The sequence below is a fragment of the Quercus lobata genome, chromosome 4, assembly GCF_001633185.2.
Source record: "Quercus lobata isolate SW786 chromosome 4, ValleyOak3.0 Primary Assembly, whole genome shotgun sequence".
NCBI classification, from domain to species: domain Eukaryota; kingdom Viridiplantae; phylum Streptophyta; class Magnoliopsida; order Fagales; family Fagaceae; genus Quercus; species Quercus lobata.
The window spans coordinates 25,048,942-25,069,065 of record NC_044907.1 but is presented as its reverse complement, the minus strand read 5'-3'; the positions used below and the strand labels follow the sequence as shown (position 1 = coordinate 25,069,065).

Genomic DNA, 20,124 nt, shown 5'->3' with positions numbered 1-20,124 from the left:
CAAACTCAAGAATTAATCTTGAAGAATTCAAGTACTTAATAACATAATTTTTAAAGTTCAAAGCTTGATTTGAAATTTTAAAATTTAGTTTGTAATAATCTAAAAAAAAAACAGATTGTAATTATCTTAAATATTATAAAAATATAATTAACAAAATACATAAGATTTGATTTTATTTGATTTGAAATGAGTAACAAAATAGAGGCTAAAAATATAATTTAATGAAAAAAATATTGCCGTGGGTGCTAGGGTGTAGGGGGTGGTCCACTTGATATCCTTGGTGGGGCCACCTCCACGTCAGGGATAGGGACACCGTCACGGACTGTAAGTGGGAATCGTGTCAGGAAAAACATAAAATATTCATTCTCCACGTTTCCTTCACCATGATACCATCCACCGTTTTAACCAAAAAAAAAAAAAAAAGTATTTTTATTAAATTAAATATCATTAAACAAATATACATTAGGAGGTTTCTCAAAAAAAAAAAAATATATATATATACATTAGGAGTATGCATCTGTACTTTGGAGATTTGGCTGTTTTCTGAGTTTTCAATAATAATAAATTTTTCTTATCATAAAAAATTAATAATAATAATAAATTTTTTTTAAAAAAAAGATATATAAGTTAGCATTGCACCAAATGGTTAGAGATAATAAATTAATAATTTATCCTAGGCAATAGCTAGGGTTGACAGGAATGAAACCATTAACTTTGCTTTATTTCATTTTATTATTAAAAAATAAAATAAAAAAACTTTATTTGCAGTACTTGTTAAGGGTCATTAAGGCTAAATAAACCAAATCGTAGGAGAAACATTTTGTATTTGATTTAATAAAAGAATTGTCTAGGTTTATTTGTTTATAAACAAATCAAGTTTAAGTCTTATTTAGGTTTGTTTAATAAATAAGCCAAGTCCAAACAAGAAAAAAAAATCATGAATATGATTGTGAACAATAAGACTTGATAAAAAATAAAATAAAAATAAGTTAAGCTTAGACTCATTTGTGGAGTTAGTAATAAGTTTGATATGAACTTGAAAAATAAACTCATATTTTAGTGATCTTTTAATTAATCAGGAGTTGAGACAACTTGTTCAAACCAAATGAACTTGATAGTATGCTTAATATGAGTTTAATGATGTACTTGTATAGTTATATTGGATCTTGAGCTCAAAAGCTTACTGTTGAGCTTGATATTGAGCTCGACCTCAACTTGTTTGATGAATCAAATAGACCCAAACTAAGCTCATGCTTTTGGAATTTTTATGAACTTGAGTTCAAACATTATTTGTAAATTGTAAGCTTTGTTTGAAACTCAAATTGAGCTTGAATATTTGACTTTTGGTGCCGAGCCAAATTCAAACATTTATTACTTAATGAAACTTGACTTGGTTACTACCCTATCACTTTTCTAGTGCATAAGAAATAAGACAAGTCATAAAGATGTTTATATTTTTTTATAATATAAAGACGCATATATGACTTTTGTAAGAAAGTGATAATGTATGTTCTCTTCTTTGTTCTTTTTATTTGTTTATTTATTTTAAGTAACTAGTATAAATTTTAACTAATATAAGTTTTATCGGAAATTAAAAAAGTTTTGACAGCTTTTTCAATTCCCGATAAATTTTTTCAAAAAACAGATTTGTTAATATATGCTCTAAGGACATATATTAACTGAATCCATAATAATAAGATTCTCAGAAAAAGAAAAAAAAAAGTCCTATAATAACAGGATTCCCTAAAAAAAATCCTATAAATAGCAAATAGATAGCGTCAATATGGAATCTTTTGAGACTTATCTAAACTTCGTTGACAAAGAAACAGTCTTCTACCTAAATGGGTCTTTTCCTATAACAGATTTCGACCAAACTCTTACCAAACATAATTCCATTATACCCAGAATAGTTTGTAATTGACAACACAATAGTTAGCAAGAGAATGAATTTATAATGTGCATAACTCAACTTGGGCAGGACTAATTTTTTGCAATTCAATATATAAATCTAAAAAAACTGACTTAGATTATTGTTTATTACAAATGCTTTATACATTTCTTTGTGTGAAACTAATCAAGTGAAGAGGGTGCAAAACTTAAAAATAACCCCAATCAATACCATATATATCAAACTTGTTCTCACATGGATCTTCTTGCAAATGCCACTTGCAACATAATGGTAAAAATGAGCGGAAAAAATTAAGAGATATAGGATTGCCACCACCATTAGCTAAAAGCCAAGAACCTATATCCGCCAACTGTTTTGTTTCTTTGCTTCAAAGGAGGCTCCATCATTAAGCATGTCCTGAGCATCTGTTTCCATTCCAAGCTTTGAGAGGGCAAGAGCTTGCATGTAGAATGCAGTAGGCCACTCGGGCAAGCACACCTGAGATTGCATTGCATCTCTCAAGGCAAGTTCTGCTTGGCCAGTCATCAAGTATGAGAGGGCTCGCCTCACAAAGATAGTAGCCGAGGGAACAGGCATCATCGATACTAGCTGTATAAGAAAAGTGAGTATGTAGTAGTTCAAGATGACAAAGATAAAAAAATTCATGATCCAAAGATGATACCAAACTTGAAAAGTAAGCATTAGTGGGGAAAGTTAGATGCTGAATTTGAAAAGTAAGCATTAGCGGAGAGAGTAAAAACTAACAAGAGAAGGAAAAATGTAATGGGCAAGGTTTCCACAAGTGAGTGGTGAGAAATTGAGGAAAATTGCTGTCATTATTTTCCTAAGGTAGATATACCAATCTTGAGAAACTCATTGGTCTCCTCATTAATCACCAAATTGATGATATGATAAAAAAGATACTTAGTGTGCGTTTGGGAAGAGATTAAAAATAAAAATTATTTCATTATTCAGCTTATTTTTGCTACTATTCATAAGTCCTACTACACTTTTTGGCACTATTTATGAACTTCACTGTACTATTTCAACTAACTTTTACTTTTATTTATAGTACTTTCAATAATAATTTTTCATTTTTAGTAAAATAAGCGGTATCCAAACACACCTTTAAAGCTTTTTTTCAACGTATTATAAAAGAAAAAAAAGGATGTAGAGATTTAGCTTCTGTGGCTGCTATTTTTAGGTGAAAATTCTTTAGATGTATTCTTGACTTTTCCACAAAAAGAATTATGAGAACATACCTTTGAATAATATTCGATAGCATTTTTGAAATCCTTGTCTCTAAATGCAATATCCCCAAACTTCTTGGTGTTCAACATATCTTGCACTTGTTGCGTCCACTCTTGGAATGACAGCTTTACAAAGAACATATTTACAGAAAAAACTTATCATTAATTATAAAAGATTACCAGTCTTCCAACTATGTACATTAATATGAAGGAAGATAATTAAAGACTAAAGTATAGAAAAATTTTCACAATCATGTAAACTAAGCATCGTAAGGATAATTGAAATATCACAGATGTTCAAATTACATGAAAGCAACAATGCTACCACAGTGGTCATGCAAGACAAGAATGAATCTTTCATGAGATGTTACAAATATCAATACTCTTTAACTTTCAAAAGTTAAAAAACCCAAAATTTTGATGATGGCGGGCTGCTTTTACTTATTTTCTATAATATCTTTCTCTTGACAAATTACAACTGCTTCATTTTCTGTAAGGAAGTGAAAGAAACTCACTTCATTTTCTGCACCCTCTTCATCTTTATAACCTGTTTTAAGCAATATATCGTGCACTGCAGTAAGATCCATTCTCACACAAGCCTTTCCAAGGGGGGAAAGCATGGTTGGCAGCACCACTGGTGTTTTTGTTAAACCCAATAGGACATGTGATGCAACCTAGGATTACAAACATGAACAGAAACACCTCAGTAAGGCTAAAACAGATGCACAGATCAAGCAATCTCAGAATGACATAGTGCACTAATTAATTTTCAGTTTGGAGGCACTAAAAATCTCACCTCTTTCTGCTTTTGGAGCGGAGTTACTGATGAAAGAAGAAATTTGATTTCAGGTCGATCTTTAGCCTCATATTGCAAGCATTTTGAGGCCAGTTCAACCAACTCAGTTGCATCTTCTTCAGCATATTGTCCTTCCAAGGACGAATCCAGCAGTAACAACAAATTTTTTCCTCTTATCAAATCCAATGCCTGGTGAATAAAATAGAAAAAAGATGAGGAAATTGTTGCTTAACCTCGTCTTCGTTGTCATAGTGTTCATCCAAGTCTTGATCAAAGTCGCTTAATTAATTCAAAATTCACATGAGAGAGTAAAAAATAATTGTGCACCGTCATGAACAAAATGAAACATCAAAGATTAGTCAATCTTAGGCCTGCTTTATTTGCTAAGAACAAAGAAAGAGAAAATTATTAAGCAGATAGATAAGTCCCCTGATAGAGAAACAAAATATTTTCCTTGTCAGTGCCTTTTATGCTACAGACACCAACCGTTACCATAAATTATGATGACTTATGACATTTATTATTAACATAATTATGCCACTCTCTTTTTTGGTTCATTTCTTAAAAGTTTTATTTTATAGATGTTAGATATTAGCCTTATTCTTTGGCCTTCCATGAATATTACCTTCTCACGTACACATGTTCTGCCCTTTTCTGCTTTTATTTATATATATATATATATATATATAAAATATAATTTAAAATAAAGATATCAAATATTTTATTATCATAACTACATTCATAACGATGGACAAGAATACATGTGGCTGATCATGACTAGTTTGTTGAGGATTCATAGATCATAGCCAACCCCAAAATTCTAAAGCTTGGTTATTGTTTGTTGTTGCAGTATCCTAGCTGGTAGCTACATTCACTGACAATGGAAAGGAGTGCCAAGGATATCTTGTGACTGAATTTTTATCTGCCCAGTTTAATAATTCTTAATTATAAGTGAACGATGCCATCACAAATGACCCTTGAGGAGGGTCATTTACACCACAGACATGAAGAGCAGATAATTGAAGTGCAGGATACCAGGAAGCATGATAAAGCAGAGAACAAACAAGATGATATAAGGGATATACTGTTCATACATGACTTGGAGGGATATGCTTTCCACTTAAAAGGTCCAGAAGAACAGTTCCATAACTGTAGACCACACTCTCTGGGATGACCCTGCCTGCAAAAATTCAAAACATCCATATCACATAGAGTGGTGGAGTACTTAACTTTCAACCACCATCAGCAAAAATTTATATATCATGACCACAAGTGATGACTCCAACTACTAAGCATATAAAAGGTAAGGGAAATTATTTAGCGCATCCATGATAACAAGACTATTGGGCAAACTATCCTAATTTTTTCACCAAGTCTTGAATTTATATGAAACTGAAAATTACAAGCACAAATTCAGCATGTTAACGAGGAATATAGTGCACTTTTTACAAATTTTATTCAAATTGTCAATAAATACCAAAATTAATTTCTCCTTGTAGGCTTTTACAATGAAACTAGCATCAGTACAATTAGCCAACAAAGACACTTACTGAAACCAGATAGATCTCATTGAAAACAAAATTCCTATGGTAATACATTGCACACCTCTAGAGTGATACTTAATCGAGTATAAGCAAGTACACCATTATCAAGTCTAAGGGGTCTTCTCTTCTTGTGGGATTTACCGGACATTTATCTGACTGTCACACTGCTTAACTGGAGATTCATTGCAGCTTTGTTTTTGGATGACTTTGAGTGCTTGATTTCATGATCTCTTTACTTTAAGAAGAATTTCACATCCTTCTCCTATTTTTATAAGCTTCTGCTAGTAAATCTTTCCTAATTCAATAAATTAACTGGCCTAATTACAACATGACATCATTGTCGAGAGAGAGAAAATAGGAAAGCCTATAAGTGGACTTCCAATATCCATAGAAATCTATGTGAAATCATATTGATGTACCTGTCCGCAAGAACTCTGGTGGAGTATATGCCAAGTTAGTGCTATAACTTTTTCCATCTCGGCTATTCTTCATAAGACCAAAACTAGATAATCGTGGGTCACCATCCTGACATAAGAACAAAATTAAGTTTAAGAATAATTATGGAAAGTTCACTAACACAGTAACACCAAAATCACAGCTAGTAAATGAAAAACCACAAATGTGTCCATCCCAAGATGAAAGAGGCATACAATAATCAAGTATCATAAAAGTTTCAGATGTTTAAATGGAAGATTGCATTTCAATTTTTTTTTTTTTAAAGATAGATTCTATACTCCCAGCACTTACAACAGTATTTCTACCCTTTTTTGACAACAGATATTGACAATAAAAGATTCAGAGTTACCAAGAAATCTGTACCATTCAAAGGACTATAGATCAACAGGTGATTAAAAGCTATGCAATGGAACATTTGGAATGCACTTCTCGCTCTAGATTGAATCAGCAAGATTAAGTTAGCATCCCCATGAGAGAGCCGAAGGGGGGGGGGGGGTGCAGAGACAACCTTTGTAGGGCCGGATTGAAATCCTGTATTGCACAAGATGCAATAGCTTTCAATGGCTGAGAACGAGAGTCAAAAAATTAACTTTCAATCTCAGCCCTTGGATTAGAAAAGTTTTGAACTTTTCACTTTTTAACTTTTCTGGTTCAAGGGCTGAGATTGAAAGTTAATTTTTTAACTCTCAATCACAGGATCCAAATCCTGAAGGACCTACGGACTTCAAATTGGTTCCCAAAGGGAACAGGACCTCTGCAATGCCAACAAAAGTAGGAAAAAAAAAATACTAATCCTAATAAAGTAAAAAGGAATTGCCAACATCTATTACCCACCTTGAAAAAGATTTGATCTACAGCTCTGACAATGCCTGTACAGATTCTACAAATATTCAACACTTGAATGATGGGGACTTATGAAAAAATAGACACCACATGATTTCAACCTCCCATATCATATTCTAACAGCATCCTTCTCTAAAAGAGTAAAGTGGAGGATAAGGATGAGGTAGTGACTTGTGGGTTCAAGACACACTAGATGAACAAGTAACTTACTAATATAAAAAAGTGTCCAAACATTCATGTCCATAGTGGTTCTAAACATATAAAAGAAAAGAAATCTTAATTTCCAAAATCCTACGCATGAAAAAGAATATCATAAAATCTCATTCAATTTCCCTTCCTTAACCACTTCAATTGCTCTTTCAAGAAAAACTCATCTCAGATGTTTGTTGAACTCTTCAACCGTGAGAAGAGGAAGGCTAAATTGAGTCCTATCTATTAAAAGTTTCACAATAATACCTAAGAGATCAATATCTATATTTGATGTAGGCCTGGTCTCAAAGGACCCATTAAGTCCTAGATGGCATATGTTATCTCACTTTACCAATTCTTCAACTCTTTCCCTTCCCCTTCTCAATTCGGACTACATCTCTTATAATGTCTTGATAGTGTGGCAACCACCAAAGTTAACCAATCCCTAGTACACTTTCCTGGGACACCTTCCAAAAAGGTTCATGTGTTTGATTAATGGTTAAATGCTGCAAAGAATTGAGCTTAAATTGAGACCCCAAAAGAAGCCTTATATAAATAGGAGAGCCCCTACTCAACAATACTTATAACAGCATTGTAGTCTAACTAGATTAACATTCAGCCCTAAAACCACTTTCAGAAAAGTCATAATAGAAGCTTGGGCAGTGTGGCACTCAGGGCAGATAGAATGCAGCCAAAAATGCATAGCATAAAAGAGAGCAAATATTTATGTGTTGTAATTGGGTGACTAGAAGCACCCTGGGCAATATAATAAGACTCTCCAGTGATGCTCTTTCCCCAACCATAACCAGATGGATCATCTAACAAATTCCAATGAAGCTTTAAATTACACTAAAGTATTCCCAGTTGCAGAGAGCACAATCAAATAGGAAAAAGGATATCACCAAAAAATTGTACGACTGTTTGGGGTCACCATGAAAATTTTAACAAGATCTTCTAGTGGTCCACCTTCCCTACTCCTAGAAACCATTCAAACACTTTTTCACTACAAATAAGAAAAGGGTCACCCTGTTAATCCCTAAGGAGCTCTAAACAGAGCCCCAAAAAGTCATTGATACAAAAATAGCTGCAACAACATAGAAAATATCAACTGTCCCCCAGTTTTTCTTTTTGAAAATTTTTTAATCGATATTATCTTAATTTCCATGAGTATGATCTTGGATATGATAGAATGAAAGAGAAGAATACATGTGGTCTACTTCAATTAGTCTTTTGAGGATCCATGGCTAACCCCAAAAGTTTTAGGACCAAGGTCTACTTCAATAGTTGTTGTTGTTGTCTCTATGAGAGTAATTTCTTTGAGTTCCTTCAACTATCACCCCACCTTGATGCCTAATTTTATAGAGGAATACATCCAACTTTAGATGCATTATTGTTTGAGAAAATTCAAATTAGAAGGGAATGTGATAATATCAGAAAAATATTTTATATCATATGTTGCCTCATTTTGGTTATATTAATTGTTCTGTATTACTTGAGAAAACTACATAATTAACATGCTTAATTTACTCAATGTAGTTTAACAAACACACAAGTCAGATGAAATAATATAGAGCCAGGCATATATTTATACAGTGTGTGAACAATCATTAGTATCCACCAATCTCATGCATTATATTATAAATTATAAAGTGTATGAAGCACAAGTATATTGCAGCTAAGATTAATCTTCATTTTGAAATACTTATTTGACAAATGCTTACCTCATCAAATAGAACTCTATATGCATTTAAATCATGATAGATTTTTCGGTTTTCTGTGTTGCAATGACCAAGTGCTTGTGCAATATAGTAGGCAACTCTCACACGCATTTCCCAAGGCAATGGTTGTTTATCCCCTATAATAAATAATCAATGTTTACAAAAGCATGATAAGAAAAGGGCAAAAAAGAACCAAAGAAGCTACATATTAAACCCTAGAACAATCAATAATCATCAAGAAAAGAGAACTTGAACTAGCAACCAGGACAGCAGTTTTTCAACATTGAAAAGAAACGAACTAATGGCACAAACAAATTCTGCATGCTAAGGGATACAAGAATATGCACAAAGCAAATCATGAAGTCCATCTACAATAATCAAATAAAAAACATATAAGTATCATCTAAGGGGGCTTAAGATATCTAATTAACTGAAAAAGTTTCAGAAATTTGTTAGACTGTGATGCAAGAGAAAGGGCTCTGATACCAGCCCAATGAGCTCTAGCTCAAATGGTAGATCCAAAGTGAGCTCCTACTTCAAAATCCAACGGATGCCTACGGTAACCTAAAAAGCACGGACACTTCAAAACCTCCGGCTTGTCCATGTTAGACACTCCAAGAAAACTCCTACATGCATGTCCTTTATGTGTTGGGAGGAAATAAAAAAAACTTTTGATTTTATCCATGTTTTTAAAGATTTGATGGTTGTTATTTATTTTAAAATTTAAAATAAACATAAAATGTCAATAACAGAAATAAAGTATGGAGTATGTTAACGTGTCCTTAAGGAGGCTTCAAACAAGTCTCAGCTGCATTAAAAAGTAGCAAAAGCTAATAAACAAATACCCTTAAACTAAAAGTGACCCAATTTCATATAAAAATTCAATCAACTATATTATAAAATTTGTCTTTAACAAATGCCCTAGTGCTCTCATTGAGGGAACCCATAGAATATACCTAAAAGACAACAACAAAGCCTTAGCTCCGAATTTTCGTGGTCGATTATGAATCATCAAGAAATTAGTTAGGATAAGCCACATAAAATATACCTAAAAGACATTAATTAATCATGGTATCCTTGCTGTATTGTATCTTAACTTTTCAATCGTGTCTTGTGTTGTGTCAATGTCAATGTCACTGTTTGTGTCCAAGCTTCTTAGTACCTAACTTACCAATTTTATTTTTTTTAAAAAGAGACTTTTATAGATTTACATTGTACCAGCAATACACTTTTTGCAAATGTGTACAAAGTGTGTACAACATTTGCTACATTTTGTGTGTTTGCACGGTAAGTTTACATCACTAGTACAATGTAAACTAAGAATTTTCCAAACAAAAGAAAAGTACAAATTCAACAAAATAGATTGAAGTGAAGGAAAAAAAAGGCATACAGTGAAAGAGATGCTTGGAGAGAGTATCATTAGGCATGAACTCTGCCACCAAAAGCCGCTCATCTCCCTCAGCACAACATCCTATTAAATTCACCATTCTCTTATGCCGAACCTTCCCTACTCCACAAGCCTCTGTCTACACCAACAACAACAATCCATTTCCCATTTCAAAAAATCAACTTCTAATCTTGTTTTCAAGAGACACAAAAAAACACAAACAATACCACAAACTGATGTGGGTCAGGCCAGGAAAGCTTGGAGAAGCGCTTAATGGCAACAAGGCCATTGTTTCGAAGCTTCCCTTTGTAAACCACATTGGGAGCTTTCTCTCCACTCTCAGAGACTATCAATTCACTACTGAACCCATTTGTTGCTGCTCTCAGCTCTGCCAGCTCGAACTCCTTGAATGCCGGCACGCCATCGTTTTGCTCTAATTCCTCCTCTCCTCCTCCACCATTTGCTTCAAATGCATACACAACAACACAACAAAACACTAATATTAAAAGTTAATAAACAAAACCACAACACCAAAAACCTTAGTAACAAATTTCTCGAATTAGTCTGAGTCGGTCACATGTATATATTATTTTTCACTATTTTATTCAATCAAAAATCATAGCGAACATAGTTCCATTACTTACTAAATTGACATATCATTTTTAACTTCTTCTACTCGTGTTATTTTTAGTCTTTACATTTTCTAGTTCCCTATAATCAACTCACTCTTTCTTATCTCAGTCTTTCTTACAACCATGCATTGATCAGTCTAGTCTAAACTCTAAACATGACCATACCGTTTCAAACACTTGGTAAAAAACATGAAGCAGTAAAAGGTAAAAGTAAAAAAATAAAAGAAAAGAAAAGTTACCTGGATCTGGACTGGGGTGAGGAAGAGGAGGGTCTTGGTCGGGAGAAGCTAGGTGGGCAGTTTTGGACTGAAAACAGCCCATGACTGATGAGAGCTTTACATATATATAAACAAAGAGAGATTAGAGAGAGAGAGAGAGAGAGAGAGAGAGAGAGATACTATATATAGATTGAGAGCATGTGACTATGTGAGTGAGAGAGAAAAAAAAAGTACTAAACAGATTTTCCGGTGGAGGGTTTGGAAAAAAATTGAATGAGCAATGAGTGAGTGAGTGATAGAGATTAGAGAGTGAATATGAATGTGAATGTGAATGTGAAGTGGGTGGTGGTGGGGTTAGAGAGTTGAGAGACTTTGAAGTTTTGAAAACAGAGACTGGTTGAGATGTGGAGAAAGTTGGAGGACTTTCACTTTCACATAAACAAAAATGAAAAAAAAAAAAAAAGAGCACATGATTAGCTGACCCCTACCACGTGAAGAGAGAGAGAGAGAGTTTGGATAATAAAATGAATCTATCGAAGCTAGAAAAAGAGAAAAAGAGTTGTTTCGAGAAGCAGCAAACTGTAGCATCTGCATAGACTTCTCCTTAGAAAGCGCTGCATTGCCAATCACTTTTCAATTATTTATTTTACTTTTTAAGCAGCTTTTCAAAATAATGAGTTGTAATAGTACGAAGTACAAACTAAAAGGCTAAAGACCAAACAATGAGCGCCAAATGACGTTGGATTTGCCGAAGTACTGCGTCCCCGCCTGCCTCGAAGACTTCGTTCCTATCAATTCATTTTATTTCAAAATAGTAAATACCTAGAAATTTGACAATGAAATATTAGAGCACTAGTGTGTAAAATGTCAAACACTAAACATTATGAGAGTACTAGCATTAGAAAAATTATTGTGTATTTTTAGAATATTATAAATGCGTATTTTTTTCTCTCACATAAATAATGGATTTTATTAATTAAATTTATGGTAGGACCCACCATTCATGTGAGAGAAGAAACTACACATTTATGATACTTTAGGAATACCTAATAATTTTTCCTAGTAATGTGTTAAAACAGCGTAATTTTGCAATCATGTTACATTTTTACTTTTAGGAAAATATAATTTTCATTTTTCAATTTATGCCAAGACACATTAAATGTTGGTTTGTTTAGGGTTATATAGGTTGATATATATATTTTTTTAAGTCAATTAATATACATTATATAAAATGTAAATTTTTATGGTTATAAATTATAATTGTATTTTTACTTTTTTTTTAATTTAATAGTTGAGAATATGGAGATTTGAATATTGAAAGTCTCGTTTAAAAATATTAAGAAAATGTCAGTTGAGATATAAAACTATTGACTACTCAATTTATTTTTTAAATTATATAGTCTAATGAACTTTTTTTTTTTTTGAAACAATATAATCTAATGAACTTAAGTTATCTCAAATAAAAATTAATAATTTCTCTTTCTCCGTCTACATTATTTATTTAAGGTAGAGATAGAAAATCTCCAATAGCATTGGACTGCACATCTAGCTTTTGGAACACGTTGGGCTTATGAATATAACTCGTCCAAACAACCTTGATTGAACATGCGTGGTGGCCAATCACTGTGGTCGAAGAGCCAATCGATCAAAAAAGTAAGGACCCTGGTCGAAAAGTTAACCTCTATGCAAGGGTGGCCCAACAAATTTGGAGACCTAAGACGATATATTTAAATTGGGTCTTTTTGTTATTACTTAAATAATATTTGACTAGTGTTTAATATCATAATTGTTTTATAACAAAAATCCATTCTTTTTTATTAGTAATATACTTTTTTTTTTGGAATAATGCTAAAACTATAATAAATTTTACTAACAACAACTTACAAATGATGTAGCAATGAATAAGATTAGTGACATTTCAAGAAGATAATAAACAAGTATTTGAATGAATGATATTAGAGGTATCGTAAATTTTACAACATGAAACTTACAAAGATGTATCAACAATCACAAAAAGTAATTCAAAAATGTAGTTAATAGGTTGTAGACATTCACATATTCTATTAATTGTCACATCAATTTATAAAGGTTTTCAAGTAAAATTAATAATATTTCTAATATTTTCCTATCTGAATTATTTATTGTGATTAGTATACATATATTTATAAGACCTATATATTTAAAGTTATATTATCTCTAACACTACTTAATTCTTTGAAACTTCTTAAAAGTAAAGGAAAATGTAAAACTAATTTTTTTTCCTTACATCGCAAAAAAATATATTAATTTTGTCCCAAAATTTGGAGCCTTTCTCTAGTAGGGGGCCCTAGGCGATGGCCTACGAGGCCTAGGCCTAGGGCCGGCCCTGCCTCTATGGCTCTATCGCATCTGTTTACATGTTAGGATTGTTGCTCCAATGCATGCCCTCCCAACCAACCCAAGGGAACAACCAATTGATAGACCAACTACCTACTTTTAGAGTTTTAGGGCGATTTCTTAGCAGAACAAGGTATTCCCCTGCAAGATCTATATCTTTTAACTTTTTCATTTTTAACTTCTCAACTTCTCCAATTTTTTTTATTACTTAACCATCCAAGATTCCTTCGCCATCTCCTCTAGATGTTCTTGGTTAGTATGAGGTTTTCTTTAGCAAATGATCTCAATTCGGTTAGGAGGGTCAATCACAGTTCAATCGAAGTCAAAGTCCTTATTGTTATTCTATCATGTCACCACATTACACACACAAAGAACAAATGGTTGAACATGATATATAAAGGAAATTTTGTTATTTTAACTCGATGCTTGATTGAAACAACATCCTATATTGTTTCCGCTTACACCAAAAACTGATTGATATCTTAATCTAATGATAAAGAGTTATTATTAAAAACAGAGGCTATAGATTGAAACCCTCTTAAAAAAAAAAAAAAGTATAACAACTTTTTACTTTATACTTTCTTTATGATATAATTTAATTCATTAACAACAACAAAAAATGAGGAGAGAGAGAGAGGACCCATATACCCCCTCTTCTTTTTCATTTTTTTGAAGGCGACCCATCTACCATCTCTGCCTTATAAAATCAAAGTACAAAGATGTGATGAATGCATATCATAAAAAAGAAAAAGAAAAAAAGATGTGATGAATGACAATGATTTGATTGATTCTGTATCTCTCTGCATGTCCCCTTGGGTGTTTATACTACCGTTTACCAGCCATTAATTTTTATAGATAAAAATTAATAACTAGTCAGATCCGTATATTATGCGTGCTAATCTTTTTCAAGATAGTGTTAATGTGTTATCATTATTAATATTTTTCATGGTATTACTAATCAAGTTGTGTTATTTATTTATAATTTATTTATAGTGTCTTCCTGGTTGTAAGTAAGTTCCTACAAGTAACATGAAGAGCATCTTTAATCTTTAAGCAGTTGCATTGAAAATGAAGATATCACAGGATAAAATCCAACCCAAATACTTAAAAATGTACATATCCATATATGACCCACAACATAAAACATGTTGTAATAAAAATAAAAAATAAATAAACCAAGCAATCAAAAGAAATACCATGAATCTAATCCTTATGTTGAATTATTATGTGGACCAGTCCCAAAATTGAGGAAATGACTCGCCAACAGAAGTTCATAAGAGCCGGTAAGTTTTCTCTAATATACACTTACTTGTTACTTAACAAAGCAAAAAATAAATAATAAATAGCTGCTAATCAAATAAAATTATTTTGGCATTGATTAGTGTTGGTACTGGGCTGTTACCTTTTTTTTTTTTTTTTTTTTTTTGAGAAGGAACACAAACAGACAACACACACAGGGAATGGGGACAAAGATATAATATCACACAACTTACTCATTACAAAAGCCGGTAACTCTTTGGGCTGTTACTCAATCGAGGTAAGCCTTTATGAAATTTGTAATTTGAGATGGTATTGTTATAATGCAATTCATTTAACAATATAACTTGCCTACTAATTAAAATTAAAATTAAAATCTAACTTGTCAAGTCATCACCAACCTCTTCATTTTTTTTCCTCCTCTGTTTTCGCTATTTACAATCTAAAGCATTTGGAATATTCTTTGTATAAAACTTCCCCATTTTTTCATCCTGTGAAGGCTTCAATGGACTATTCTTTACTTAGGGTTCAAATTTAAAGAAACTTGTTTGGGTTTTATATTCTTTAGTACCGTGTCCATGGGGATGTGATTCAGTAATATTTCATATTGAAAAATAGACACTCTACATCCAAAATGGCCAGAACATGTTCGGTCTCCTCAATCAAATCCAAGACGGGAAAAGAAATAAAGAATACTACCCTATAAGCACACGCTCATACGCGTGTTCAGAAGCTCTTCTATTTTTTAGATAAGAATTAATTTAAAGCATTTATTATAATTTGGGATTACTACATTTTCCAATCACAAAAAAAAAAAAAAAAAACCCTTAAATTTAATTATTTTTGTTTAAGATTTAAAAAAACCATGATTTTGATATGAGAATATATTTTTTTTTTTTTTCTTTCTGTTCTTTAAAGTAATCCAACATACTTCCCTATAAAAAAGATTAAAAAAAAAATAAAAAAGAGTAACCGAACAATTAAGAGTATTTGAGTGTGTGTATGTTTAGAACCCCTTTGCCTTTCCTTTGTGTGTGTGTGTGTGTTTGTTTCTTAAAAAAAAAAAAAAATAAATAAATAAAAAAGAAAAAAGAAAAGAATGGGTAATTGTCCCACATTGCTTAAGAGAGTATATTGTGTGTAATATAACTTGCCCCACCCTCCCTTAAAAGTTACCATGGATTTTGAGTGAAGTTGTGATATGTCTTTGTGTTAGAACCCCTTTCCCTCTCCCTTGTGTGTGTGTTTGTTTCTAAAAAAAAAAAAAAAAGGTAATTGTCCCACATTACTTAAGAGAGTGTGTTATGTGAAGTATAACTTGCCCTATCCTCCCTTAAAAGTTACCATGGTTTTTGAGTGGAGTTGTGATGTACTTTTGTGTTAGAACTCATTTCCTTCTCCCTTGTGTGTGTGTGTATGTTTCTCAAAAAAAGAAAAAAAAAAGGAGTATTTGAGTTATTAAAAAAAAAAAAAAAAAAAACCCAAAAGAGAGTTTACAAAAAGAAAAAGAAAGAGCCTTACCAATGTCCTTTCTCAAGAAGCCAATTCAAGCACAAACCCTCTTGTTTGAAATTTCTATGTCAGGCCCATGGGTAATAAGCAACCATCAAACACCTTTGAATCCCTAATCACATTCTCTCATGGGTAAGTACTTGGTAGCCATGGCAGGTAAGAACTCAAAGAAAGTCAATGATAAACAAAACAAAATAAAATAAAATAAAGAGGAACTTGCAAAAAATAGAACTTGAGAAGCCGTTGGAGCCTTTGATAAAGTCCGTTTAAATTGTTTAGAAACCAAATCTAAAAGAAGAAGAAGAAGAAAGAAGAAGATGTAGAGCTAAATTGAATGTTTTCAATTTGAAGAAGAATGAGAGAAACTGGCAAAGCGTACGTGAGTTTGTGAGTCTTAATGTATAGGAGTTTTAATTTACATATTTATCCACATTAGTTAAAAATTTATAAATGGGTTTGATGAGAGTATTTTAGGCATCAAAATTGAGGAATCTAAACAGAGGAAACCTCTTAAATAATAGTATAGATGATACTTCCTGTTCAACTTAGTCAAGGTAGCTAGGTTAGGGAAAAGTTTGTTTTCTTTATAATCATAGAATCCTTGACTTGCTAAATTTTAAGCAGAATTTTTAAGCTTAGATATCGCTGAACCTCTTTATTTTCACGCTCTGATATATGTAATTTATAAGTGGTTATATCATTTCGCCATTAAACGATATCATCAAATTTATAATCGACATGTAGCACTTGGCCATTCTTATGAGCCAGCCACTTGTAGTTTCTGTTTCAGCAAACAATTCTTTCCTAATATCAAGGATACTCTACATATCATCCATTTTCCCAATATCAAGGATACTCTACATATCATCCATTTTGAAGCCAAATCTTCTTTTGGTTACCTAAACTGTTCGACCAATAATGGAAGTTTGCAACTTAGGCTGTGTTTGGTTGCTGGAAATCGTTTTCCGGAAAAGGAAAATGTTTCCATGTGTTTGGTTGCATTTCAAAAAATTTTCCGGAAAATATTTTCTGGTGTTTGGAAAAGAAGAAGGAAAACACAAATCCAGAAAAAATCATCAACGATCTTGCGATCAACGGCGACGGCGACGGCGCGAGATCGCGATCAACACTTCGCGAGATCGCGCCGTCGATCGCGATCTCGGTCGAAGGCGAGATCGCGATCAACTGCGCAATCTCGCGACGGCGCGATCTTCGCGGCGCTCTGGGTGTGAGGTTCGATCGCCGTTTGGGGTGCGTTTGAATCGACTTCAAACGCTCGTTCGCCGGATCGTTCGTCGGATCGGAGCACTGGGTGTGAGGTAGATTGTTTTTTTTTTGTTCTTTCTTTCAAGCTCGCGTGTTGTGTTTTCTGTTTTTTCTCTCCCTCTCTCTGCGTTTTGCAAGCCACGGAAATCAATTGAAGTGAAAATGAAGGCAGATTTTCATTTCCGTGGTCAAGGCTTCAAATTTCGGTCAACAGGAAATTCATTTCCGGAAAATAATATTTTCCGTCACAGCCAAACGCTCCATTTTCCGAAAATTGATTTCCGAAATTCATTTGAAGTCGAAACAAACGCACCCTTACTGTTAAGTCTTTTACTTGAGCTATCTGATTTTGTAGTTGTTTCTAGAAATTAGTAAAAGGTTAAAAGTTTATATCTTTTAGGCTAGTGGTTTACAACTTGCTCACACTTGACTTAAGATTTTTATTTTTATTTTTTAAAGTAATAGAGATGTTATTGTTTACCTTTTCGCTAGGTTCATTCAAAGTGACCAAATAAAACAAAAATACATGAAAGTGTTATTGATAAATAAAGGAAAGCAATCAATTATACAGTGTTTTTATATCAATTCTTTGTGCAAAACGGTGGAATTAGATGTTTTTATCTCAATTTTGCAGTAAGAAACTGTGGGTATTTTTCGTTTTCCTTTCTTATTAGTATTCTTGCATTTTCTTTTTTTTGAAGTGATTTTGTTGTTTTTCTTTCCAAATTTTAAGCAAATTTGTAGAGTGTCATCAATCAATGCTGGATTTTTTTACTGTTCACGTTGGAAGGGACATGGAAGGAGGAAGAGTGTCCCAGTGCTAGCAAATTGGCTTTAGTCCAAAAATCATAATAGAAGGAATTTTAAATTGATTCCAATGATGAATGAGGAATTCACTTAAATGAGGAGACCAAGATAAAAGGAGAAGTAGTATGTTCTGAGTATAGTATTGAATTTTAGTGGGTACACCATACATTGCAGAAAATTAGTAGCCATAAAATAAAGTGGTTGACAAATGGCAGCAAATGTTATACTCTTATACTACATGTTTGATGAAATCACACAGGATAAGACCGAACCCAAATACTTACACACAAAAATGATAGCAAATACTTACACATGCCTACACACATAGTCGTTAATAAACTCAAAATCTTTAAATAAATCCATGTCTAACAAAAATAAACACTAGCGCAAGCCAAACATCCAGACAACAGAATAAGCTCTGCATCATTCTATACAACATATTGCAGCTTTAGTTGCAACCTCCATATACAACACAAAGACTGATGCCGTTGTAGCAAAGGAGAACCCAAATTATAGCAAAATCACATGTACAAAACTAAACAGATGAATCTAGTCCATTCCATTACTGGCCTTAAGGGATATTAGAATTAAGACTCCAATTCATGCATAAGACTATCAAGAATGGTGTCATCATAAATGGGGCCACTCTCCACTTTATTAAGTAGAGTAGATGAAAAAATGAAACAGTAAAACAATGGGATTGATAGGCCAAAAATGAATTGATCCCTTGTAATAAATTAACCAATTAATTTAGCTAAGTGAATTAATTAAGTTAATTAACATGCAAACGCGTGGTGACACAAACAAATCACTAATAAACTAAGTATGCAGCGGAAAATAAATTTGACATGGTGATTTGTTTACAAATGGGGAAAACCAACACAACAAAAAACCCACCAGGTGATTTTAAGGTCACTACTCCCAAAATTCTACTATTATCATAACAAGCGGTTACAAGTAAAGGAATTCTAGTACCTTATACCAACCTACAGTTGAACCCTTACCCCAATACCCAATTGGACTTGTTCTAAAGTGACAATTTCTCTTTTTGATGCACAACTCCCAATACGTGACTAACCAATTACGCAAATCCCAGTACGCGACTTCAATCACCAACTAGAGAAGGTTGTTGGCTGTAAAGTTTTTTAGTTCATTTACGATAAAGATCAAGAAGATGCTTGGTCACAAAACCCTACGGTGCACAAACACAGCAACTTCTTCACAAAAATAATGAACTAGGGCAAATTCTGTCTCCGGTTACAATTTGCTTGAATAAACTTGACTCAACACTTGTGCAACTTGTGAACTCTTTGACAGCCCTTAAAATAATCATTTTATATGTCTAGGGTTGTAAGAAAAAAAAGCCCAAACACATAATCACAGATTAGAGTCAAAACAGAACTGAAATTCTGTTTTTCATAAACCTCGACAAATACCTTATCTGTCAAGCTGCTGTCGAGCCATGGGCTTCAACAACTATACAGGTCTCGATAGATAGCTAGCTGTTGAGCTAGCTATCGAGTTTTAATGAATAACACTTTTTTAGCTTGTTTCTTAGACAGACTTGCATGACTTTAACACTTGATCTTGAAACACAGTTTCTTGAAGTATTAAATACATCCTAGATCTACCCAATTACAAGTAAAGTGCGTTTTATTAAAGGATTAGCCAATTACATAAAATATGACATATGTTCCTAACAAGTGAATCACATATGTCCTAAAAATCTCCCCCTTTGGCAATCCGTGACAAAACCACAACAAACAAATGAACATATAAGAGAAGTCACAAATCACTCAACTCATATTCATTTGTTGAATACAATAAAATGTATCATAACACAAACTCTTGAAAAACTTTGCAAGAAAAGAGTTTATGGCAAGTAGGCTTTGATAACCTGTATTTCCGAAATATTTTAAACAAAACTCATTAAGGCATTTTTGTGTGAAACAGAACTAACAGATTGTATACAAGTAATAAGAACC

The 20,124-nt window shown here is 32.8% G+C and overlaps 1 protein-coding gene across 1 annotated transcript; it reads right to left on the bottom strand.

Moving 5' to 3' along the window:
• Nucleotides 1-2,001: 2,001 nt before the first annotated feature.
• Nucleotides 2,002-11,300, bottom strand: LOC115987015 (serine/threonine-protein kinase BSK2-like). The gene is made up of 10 exons (XM_031110454.1): nucleotides 10,943-11,300; nucleotides 10,299-10,534; nucleotides 10,075-10,210; nucleotides 8,688-8,821; nucleotides 5,898-6,003; nucleotides 5,029-5,114; nucleotides 3,935-4,123; nucleotides 3,654-3,812; nucleotides 3,151-3,264; nucleotides 2,002-2,497 (listed from the first exon to the last, which is right to left on the bottom strand). The coding sequence occupies exons 1-10, from the start codon at nucleotides 11,022-11,024 to the stop codon at nucleotides 2,246-2,248; spliced, it is 1,494 nt and encodes a 497-aa protein (XP_030966314.1). The 5' UTR covers nucleotides 11,025-11,300; the 3' UTR covers nucleotides 2,002-2,245.
• Between the last annotated feature and the right edge of the window lie 8,824 nt (nucleotides 11,301-20,124).

Coding starts and splice junctions, on each gene's coding strand:
- LOC115987015 (XM_031110454.1), bottom strand. CDS start 11,024: ATGGGCTGTTTTCAGTCCAAAACTGCCCACCTAGCTTCTCCCGACCAA. Junction 10,535..10,942: donor TCACCCCAGTCCAGATCCAG/GTAACTTTTCTT, acceptor ATGCATTTGAAG/CAAATGGTGGAGGAGGAGAG. Junction 2,498..3,150: donor CTATCGAATATTATTCAAAG/GTATGTTCTCAT, acceptor TTTCTTATACAG/CTAGTATCGATGATGCCTGT.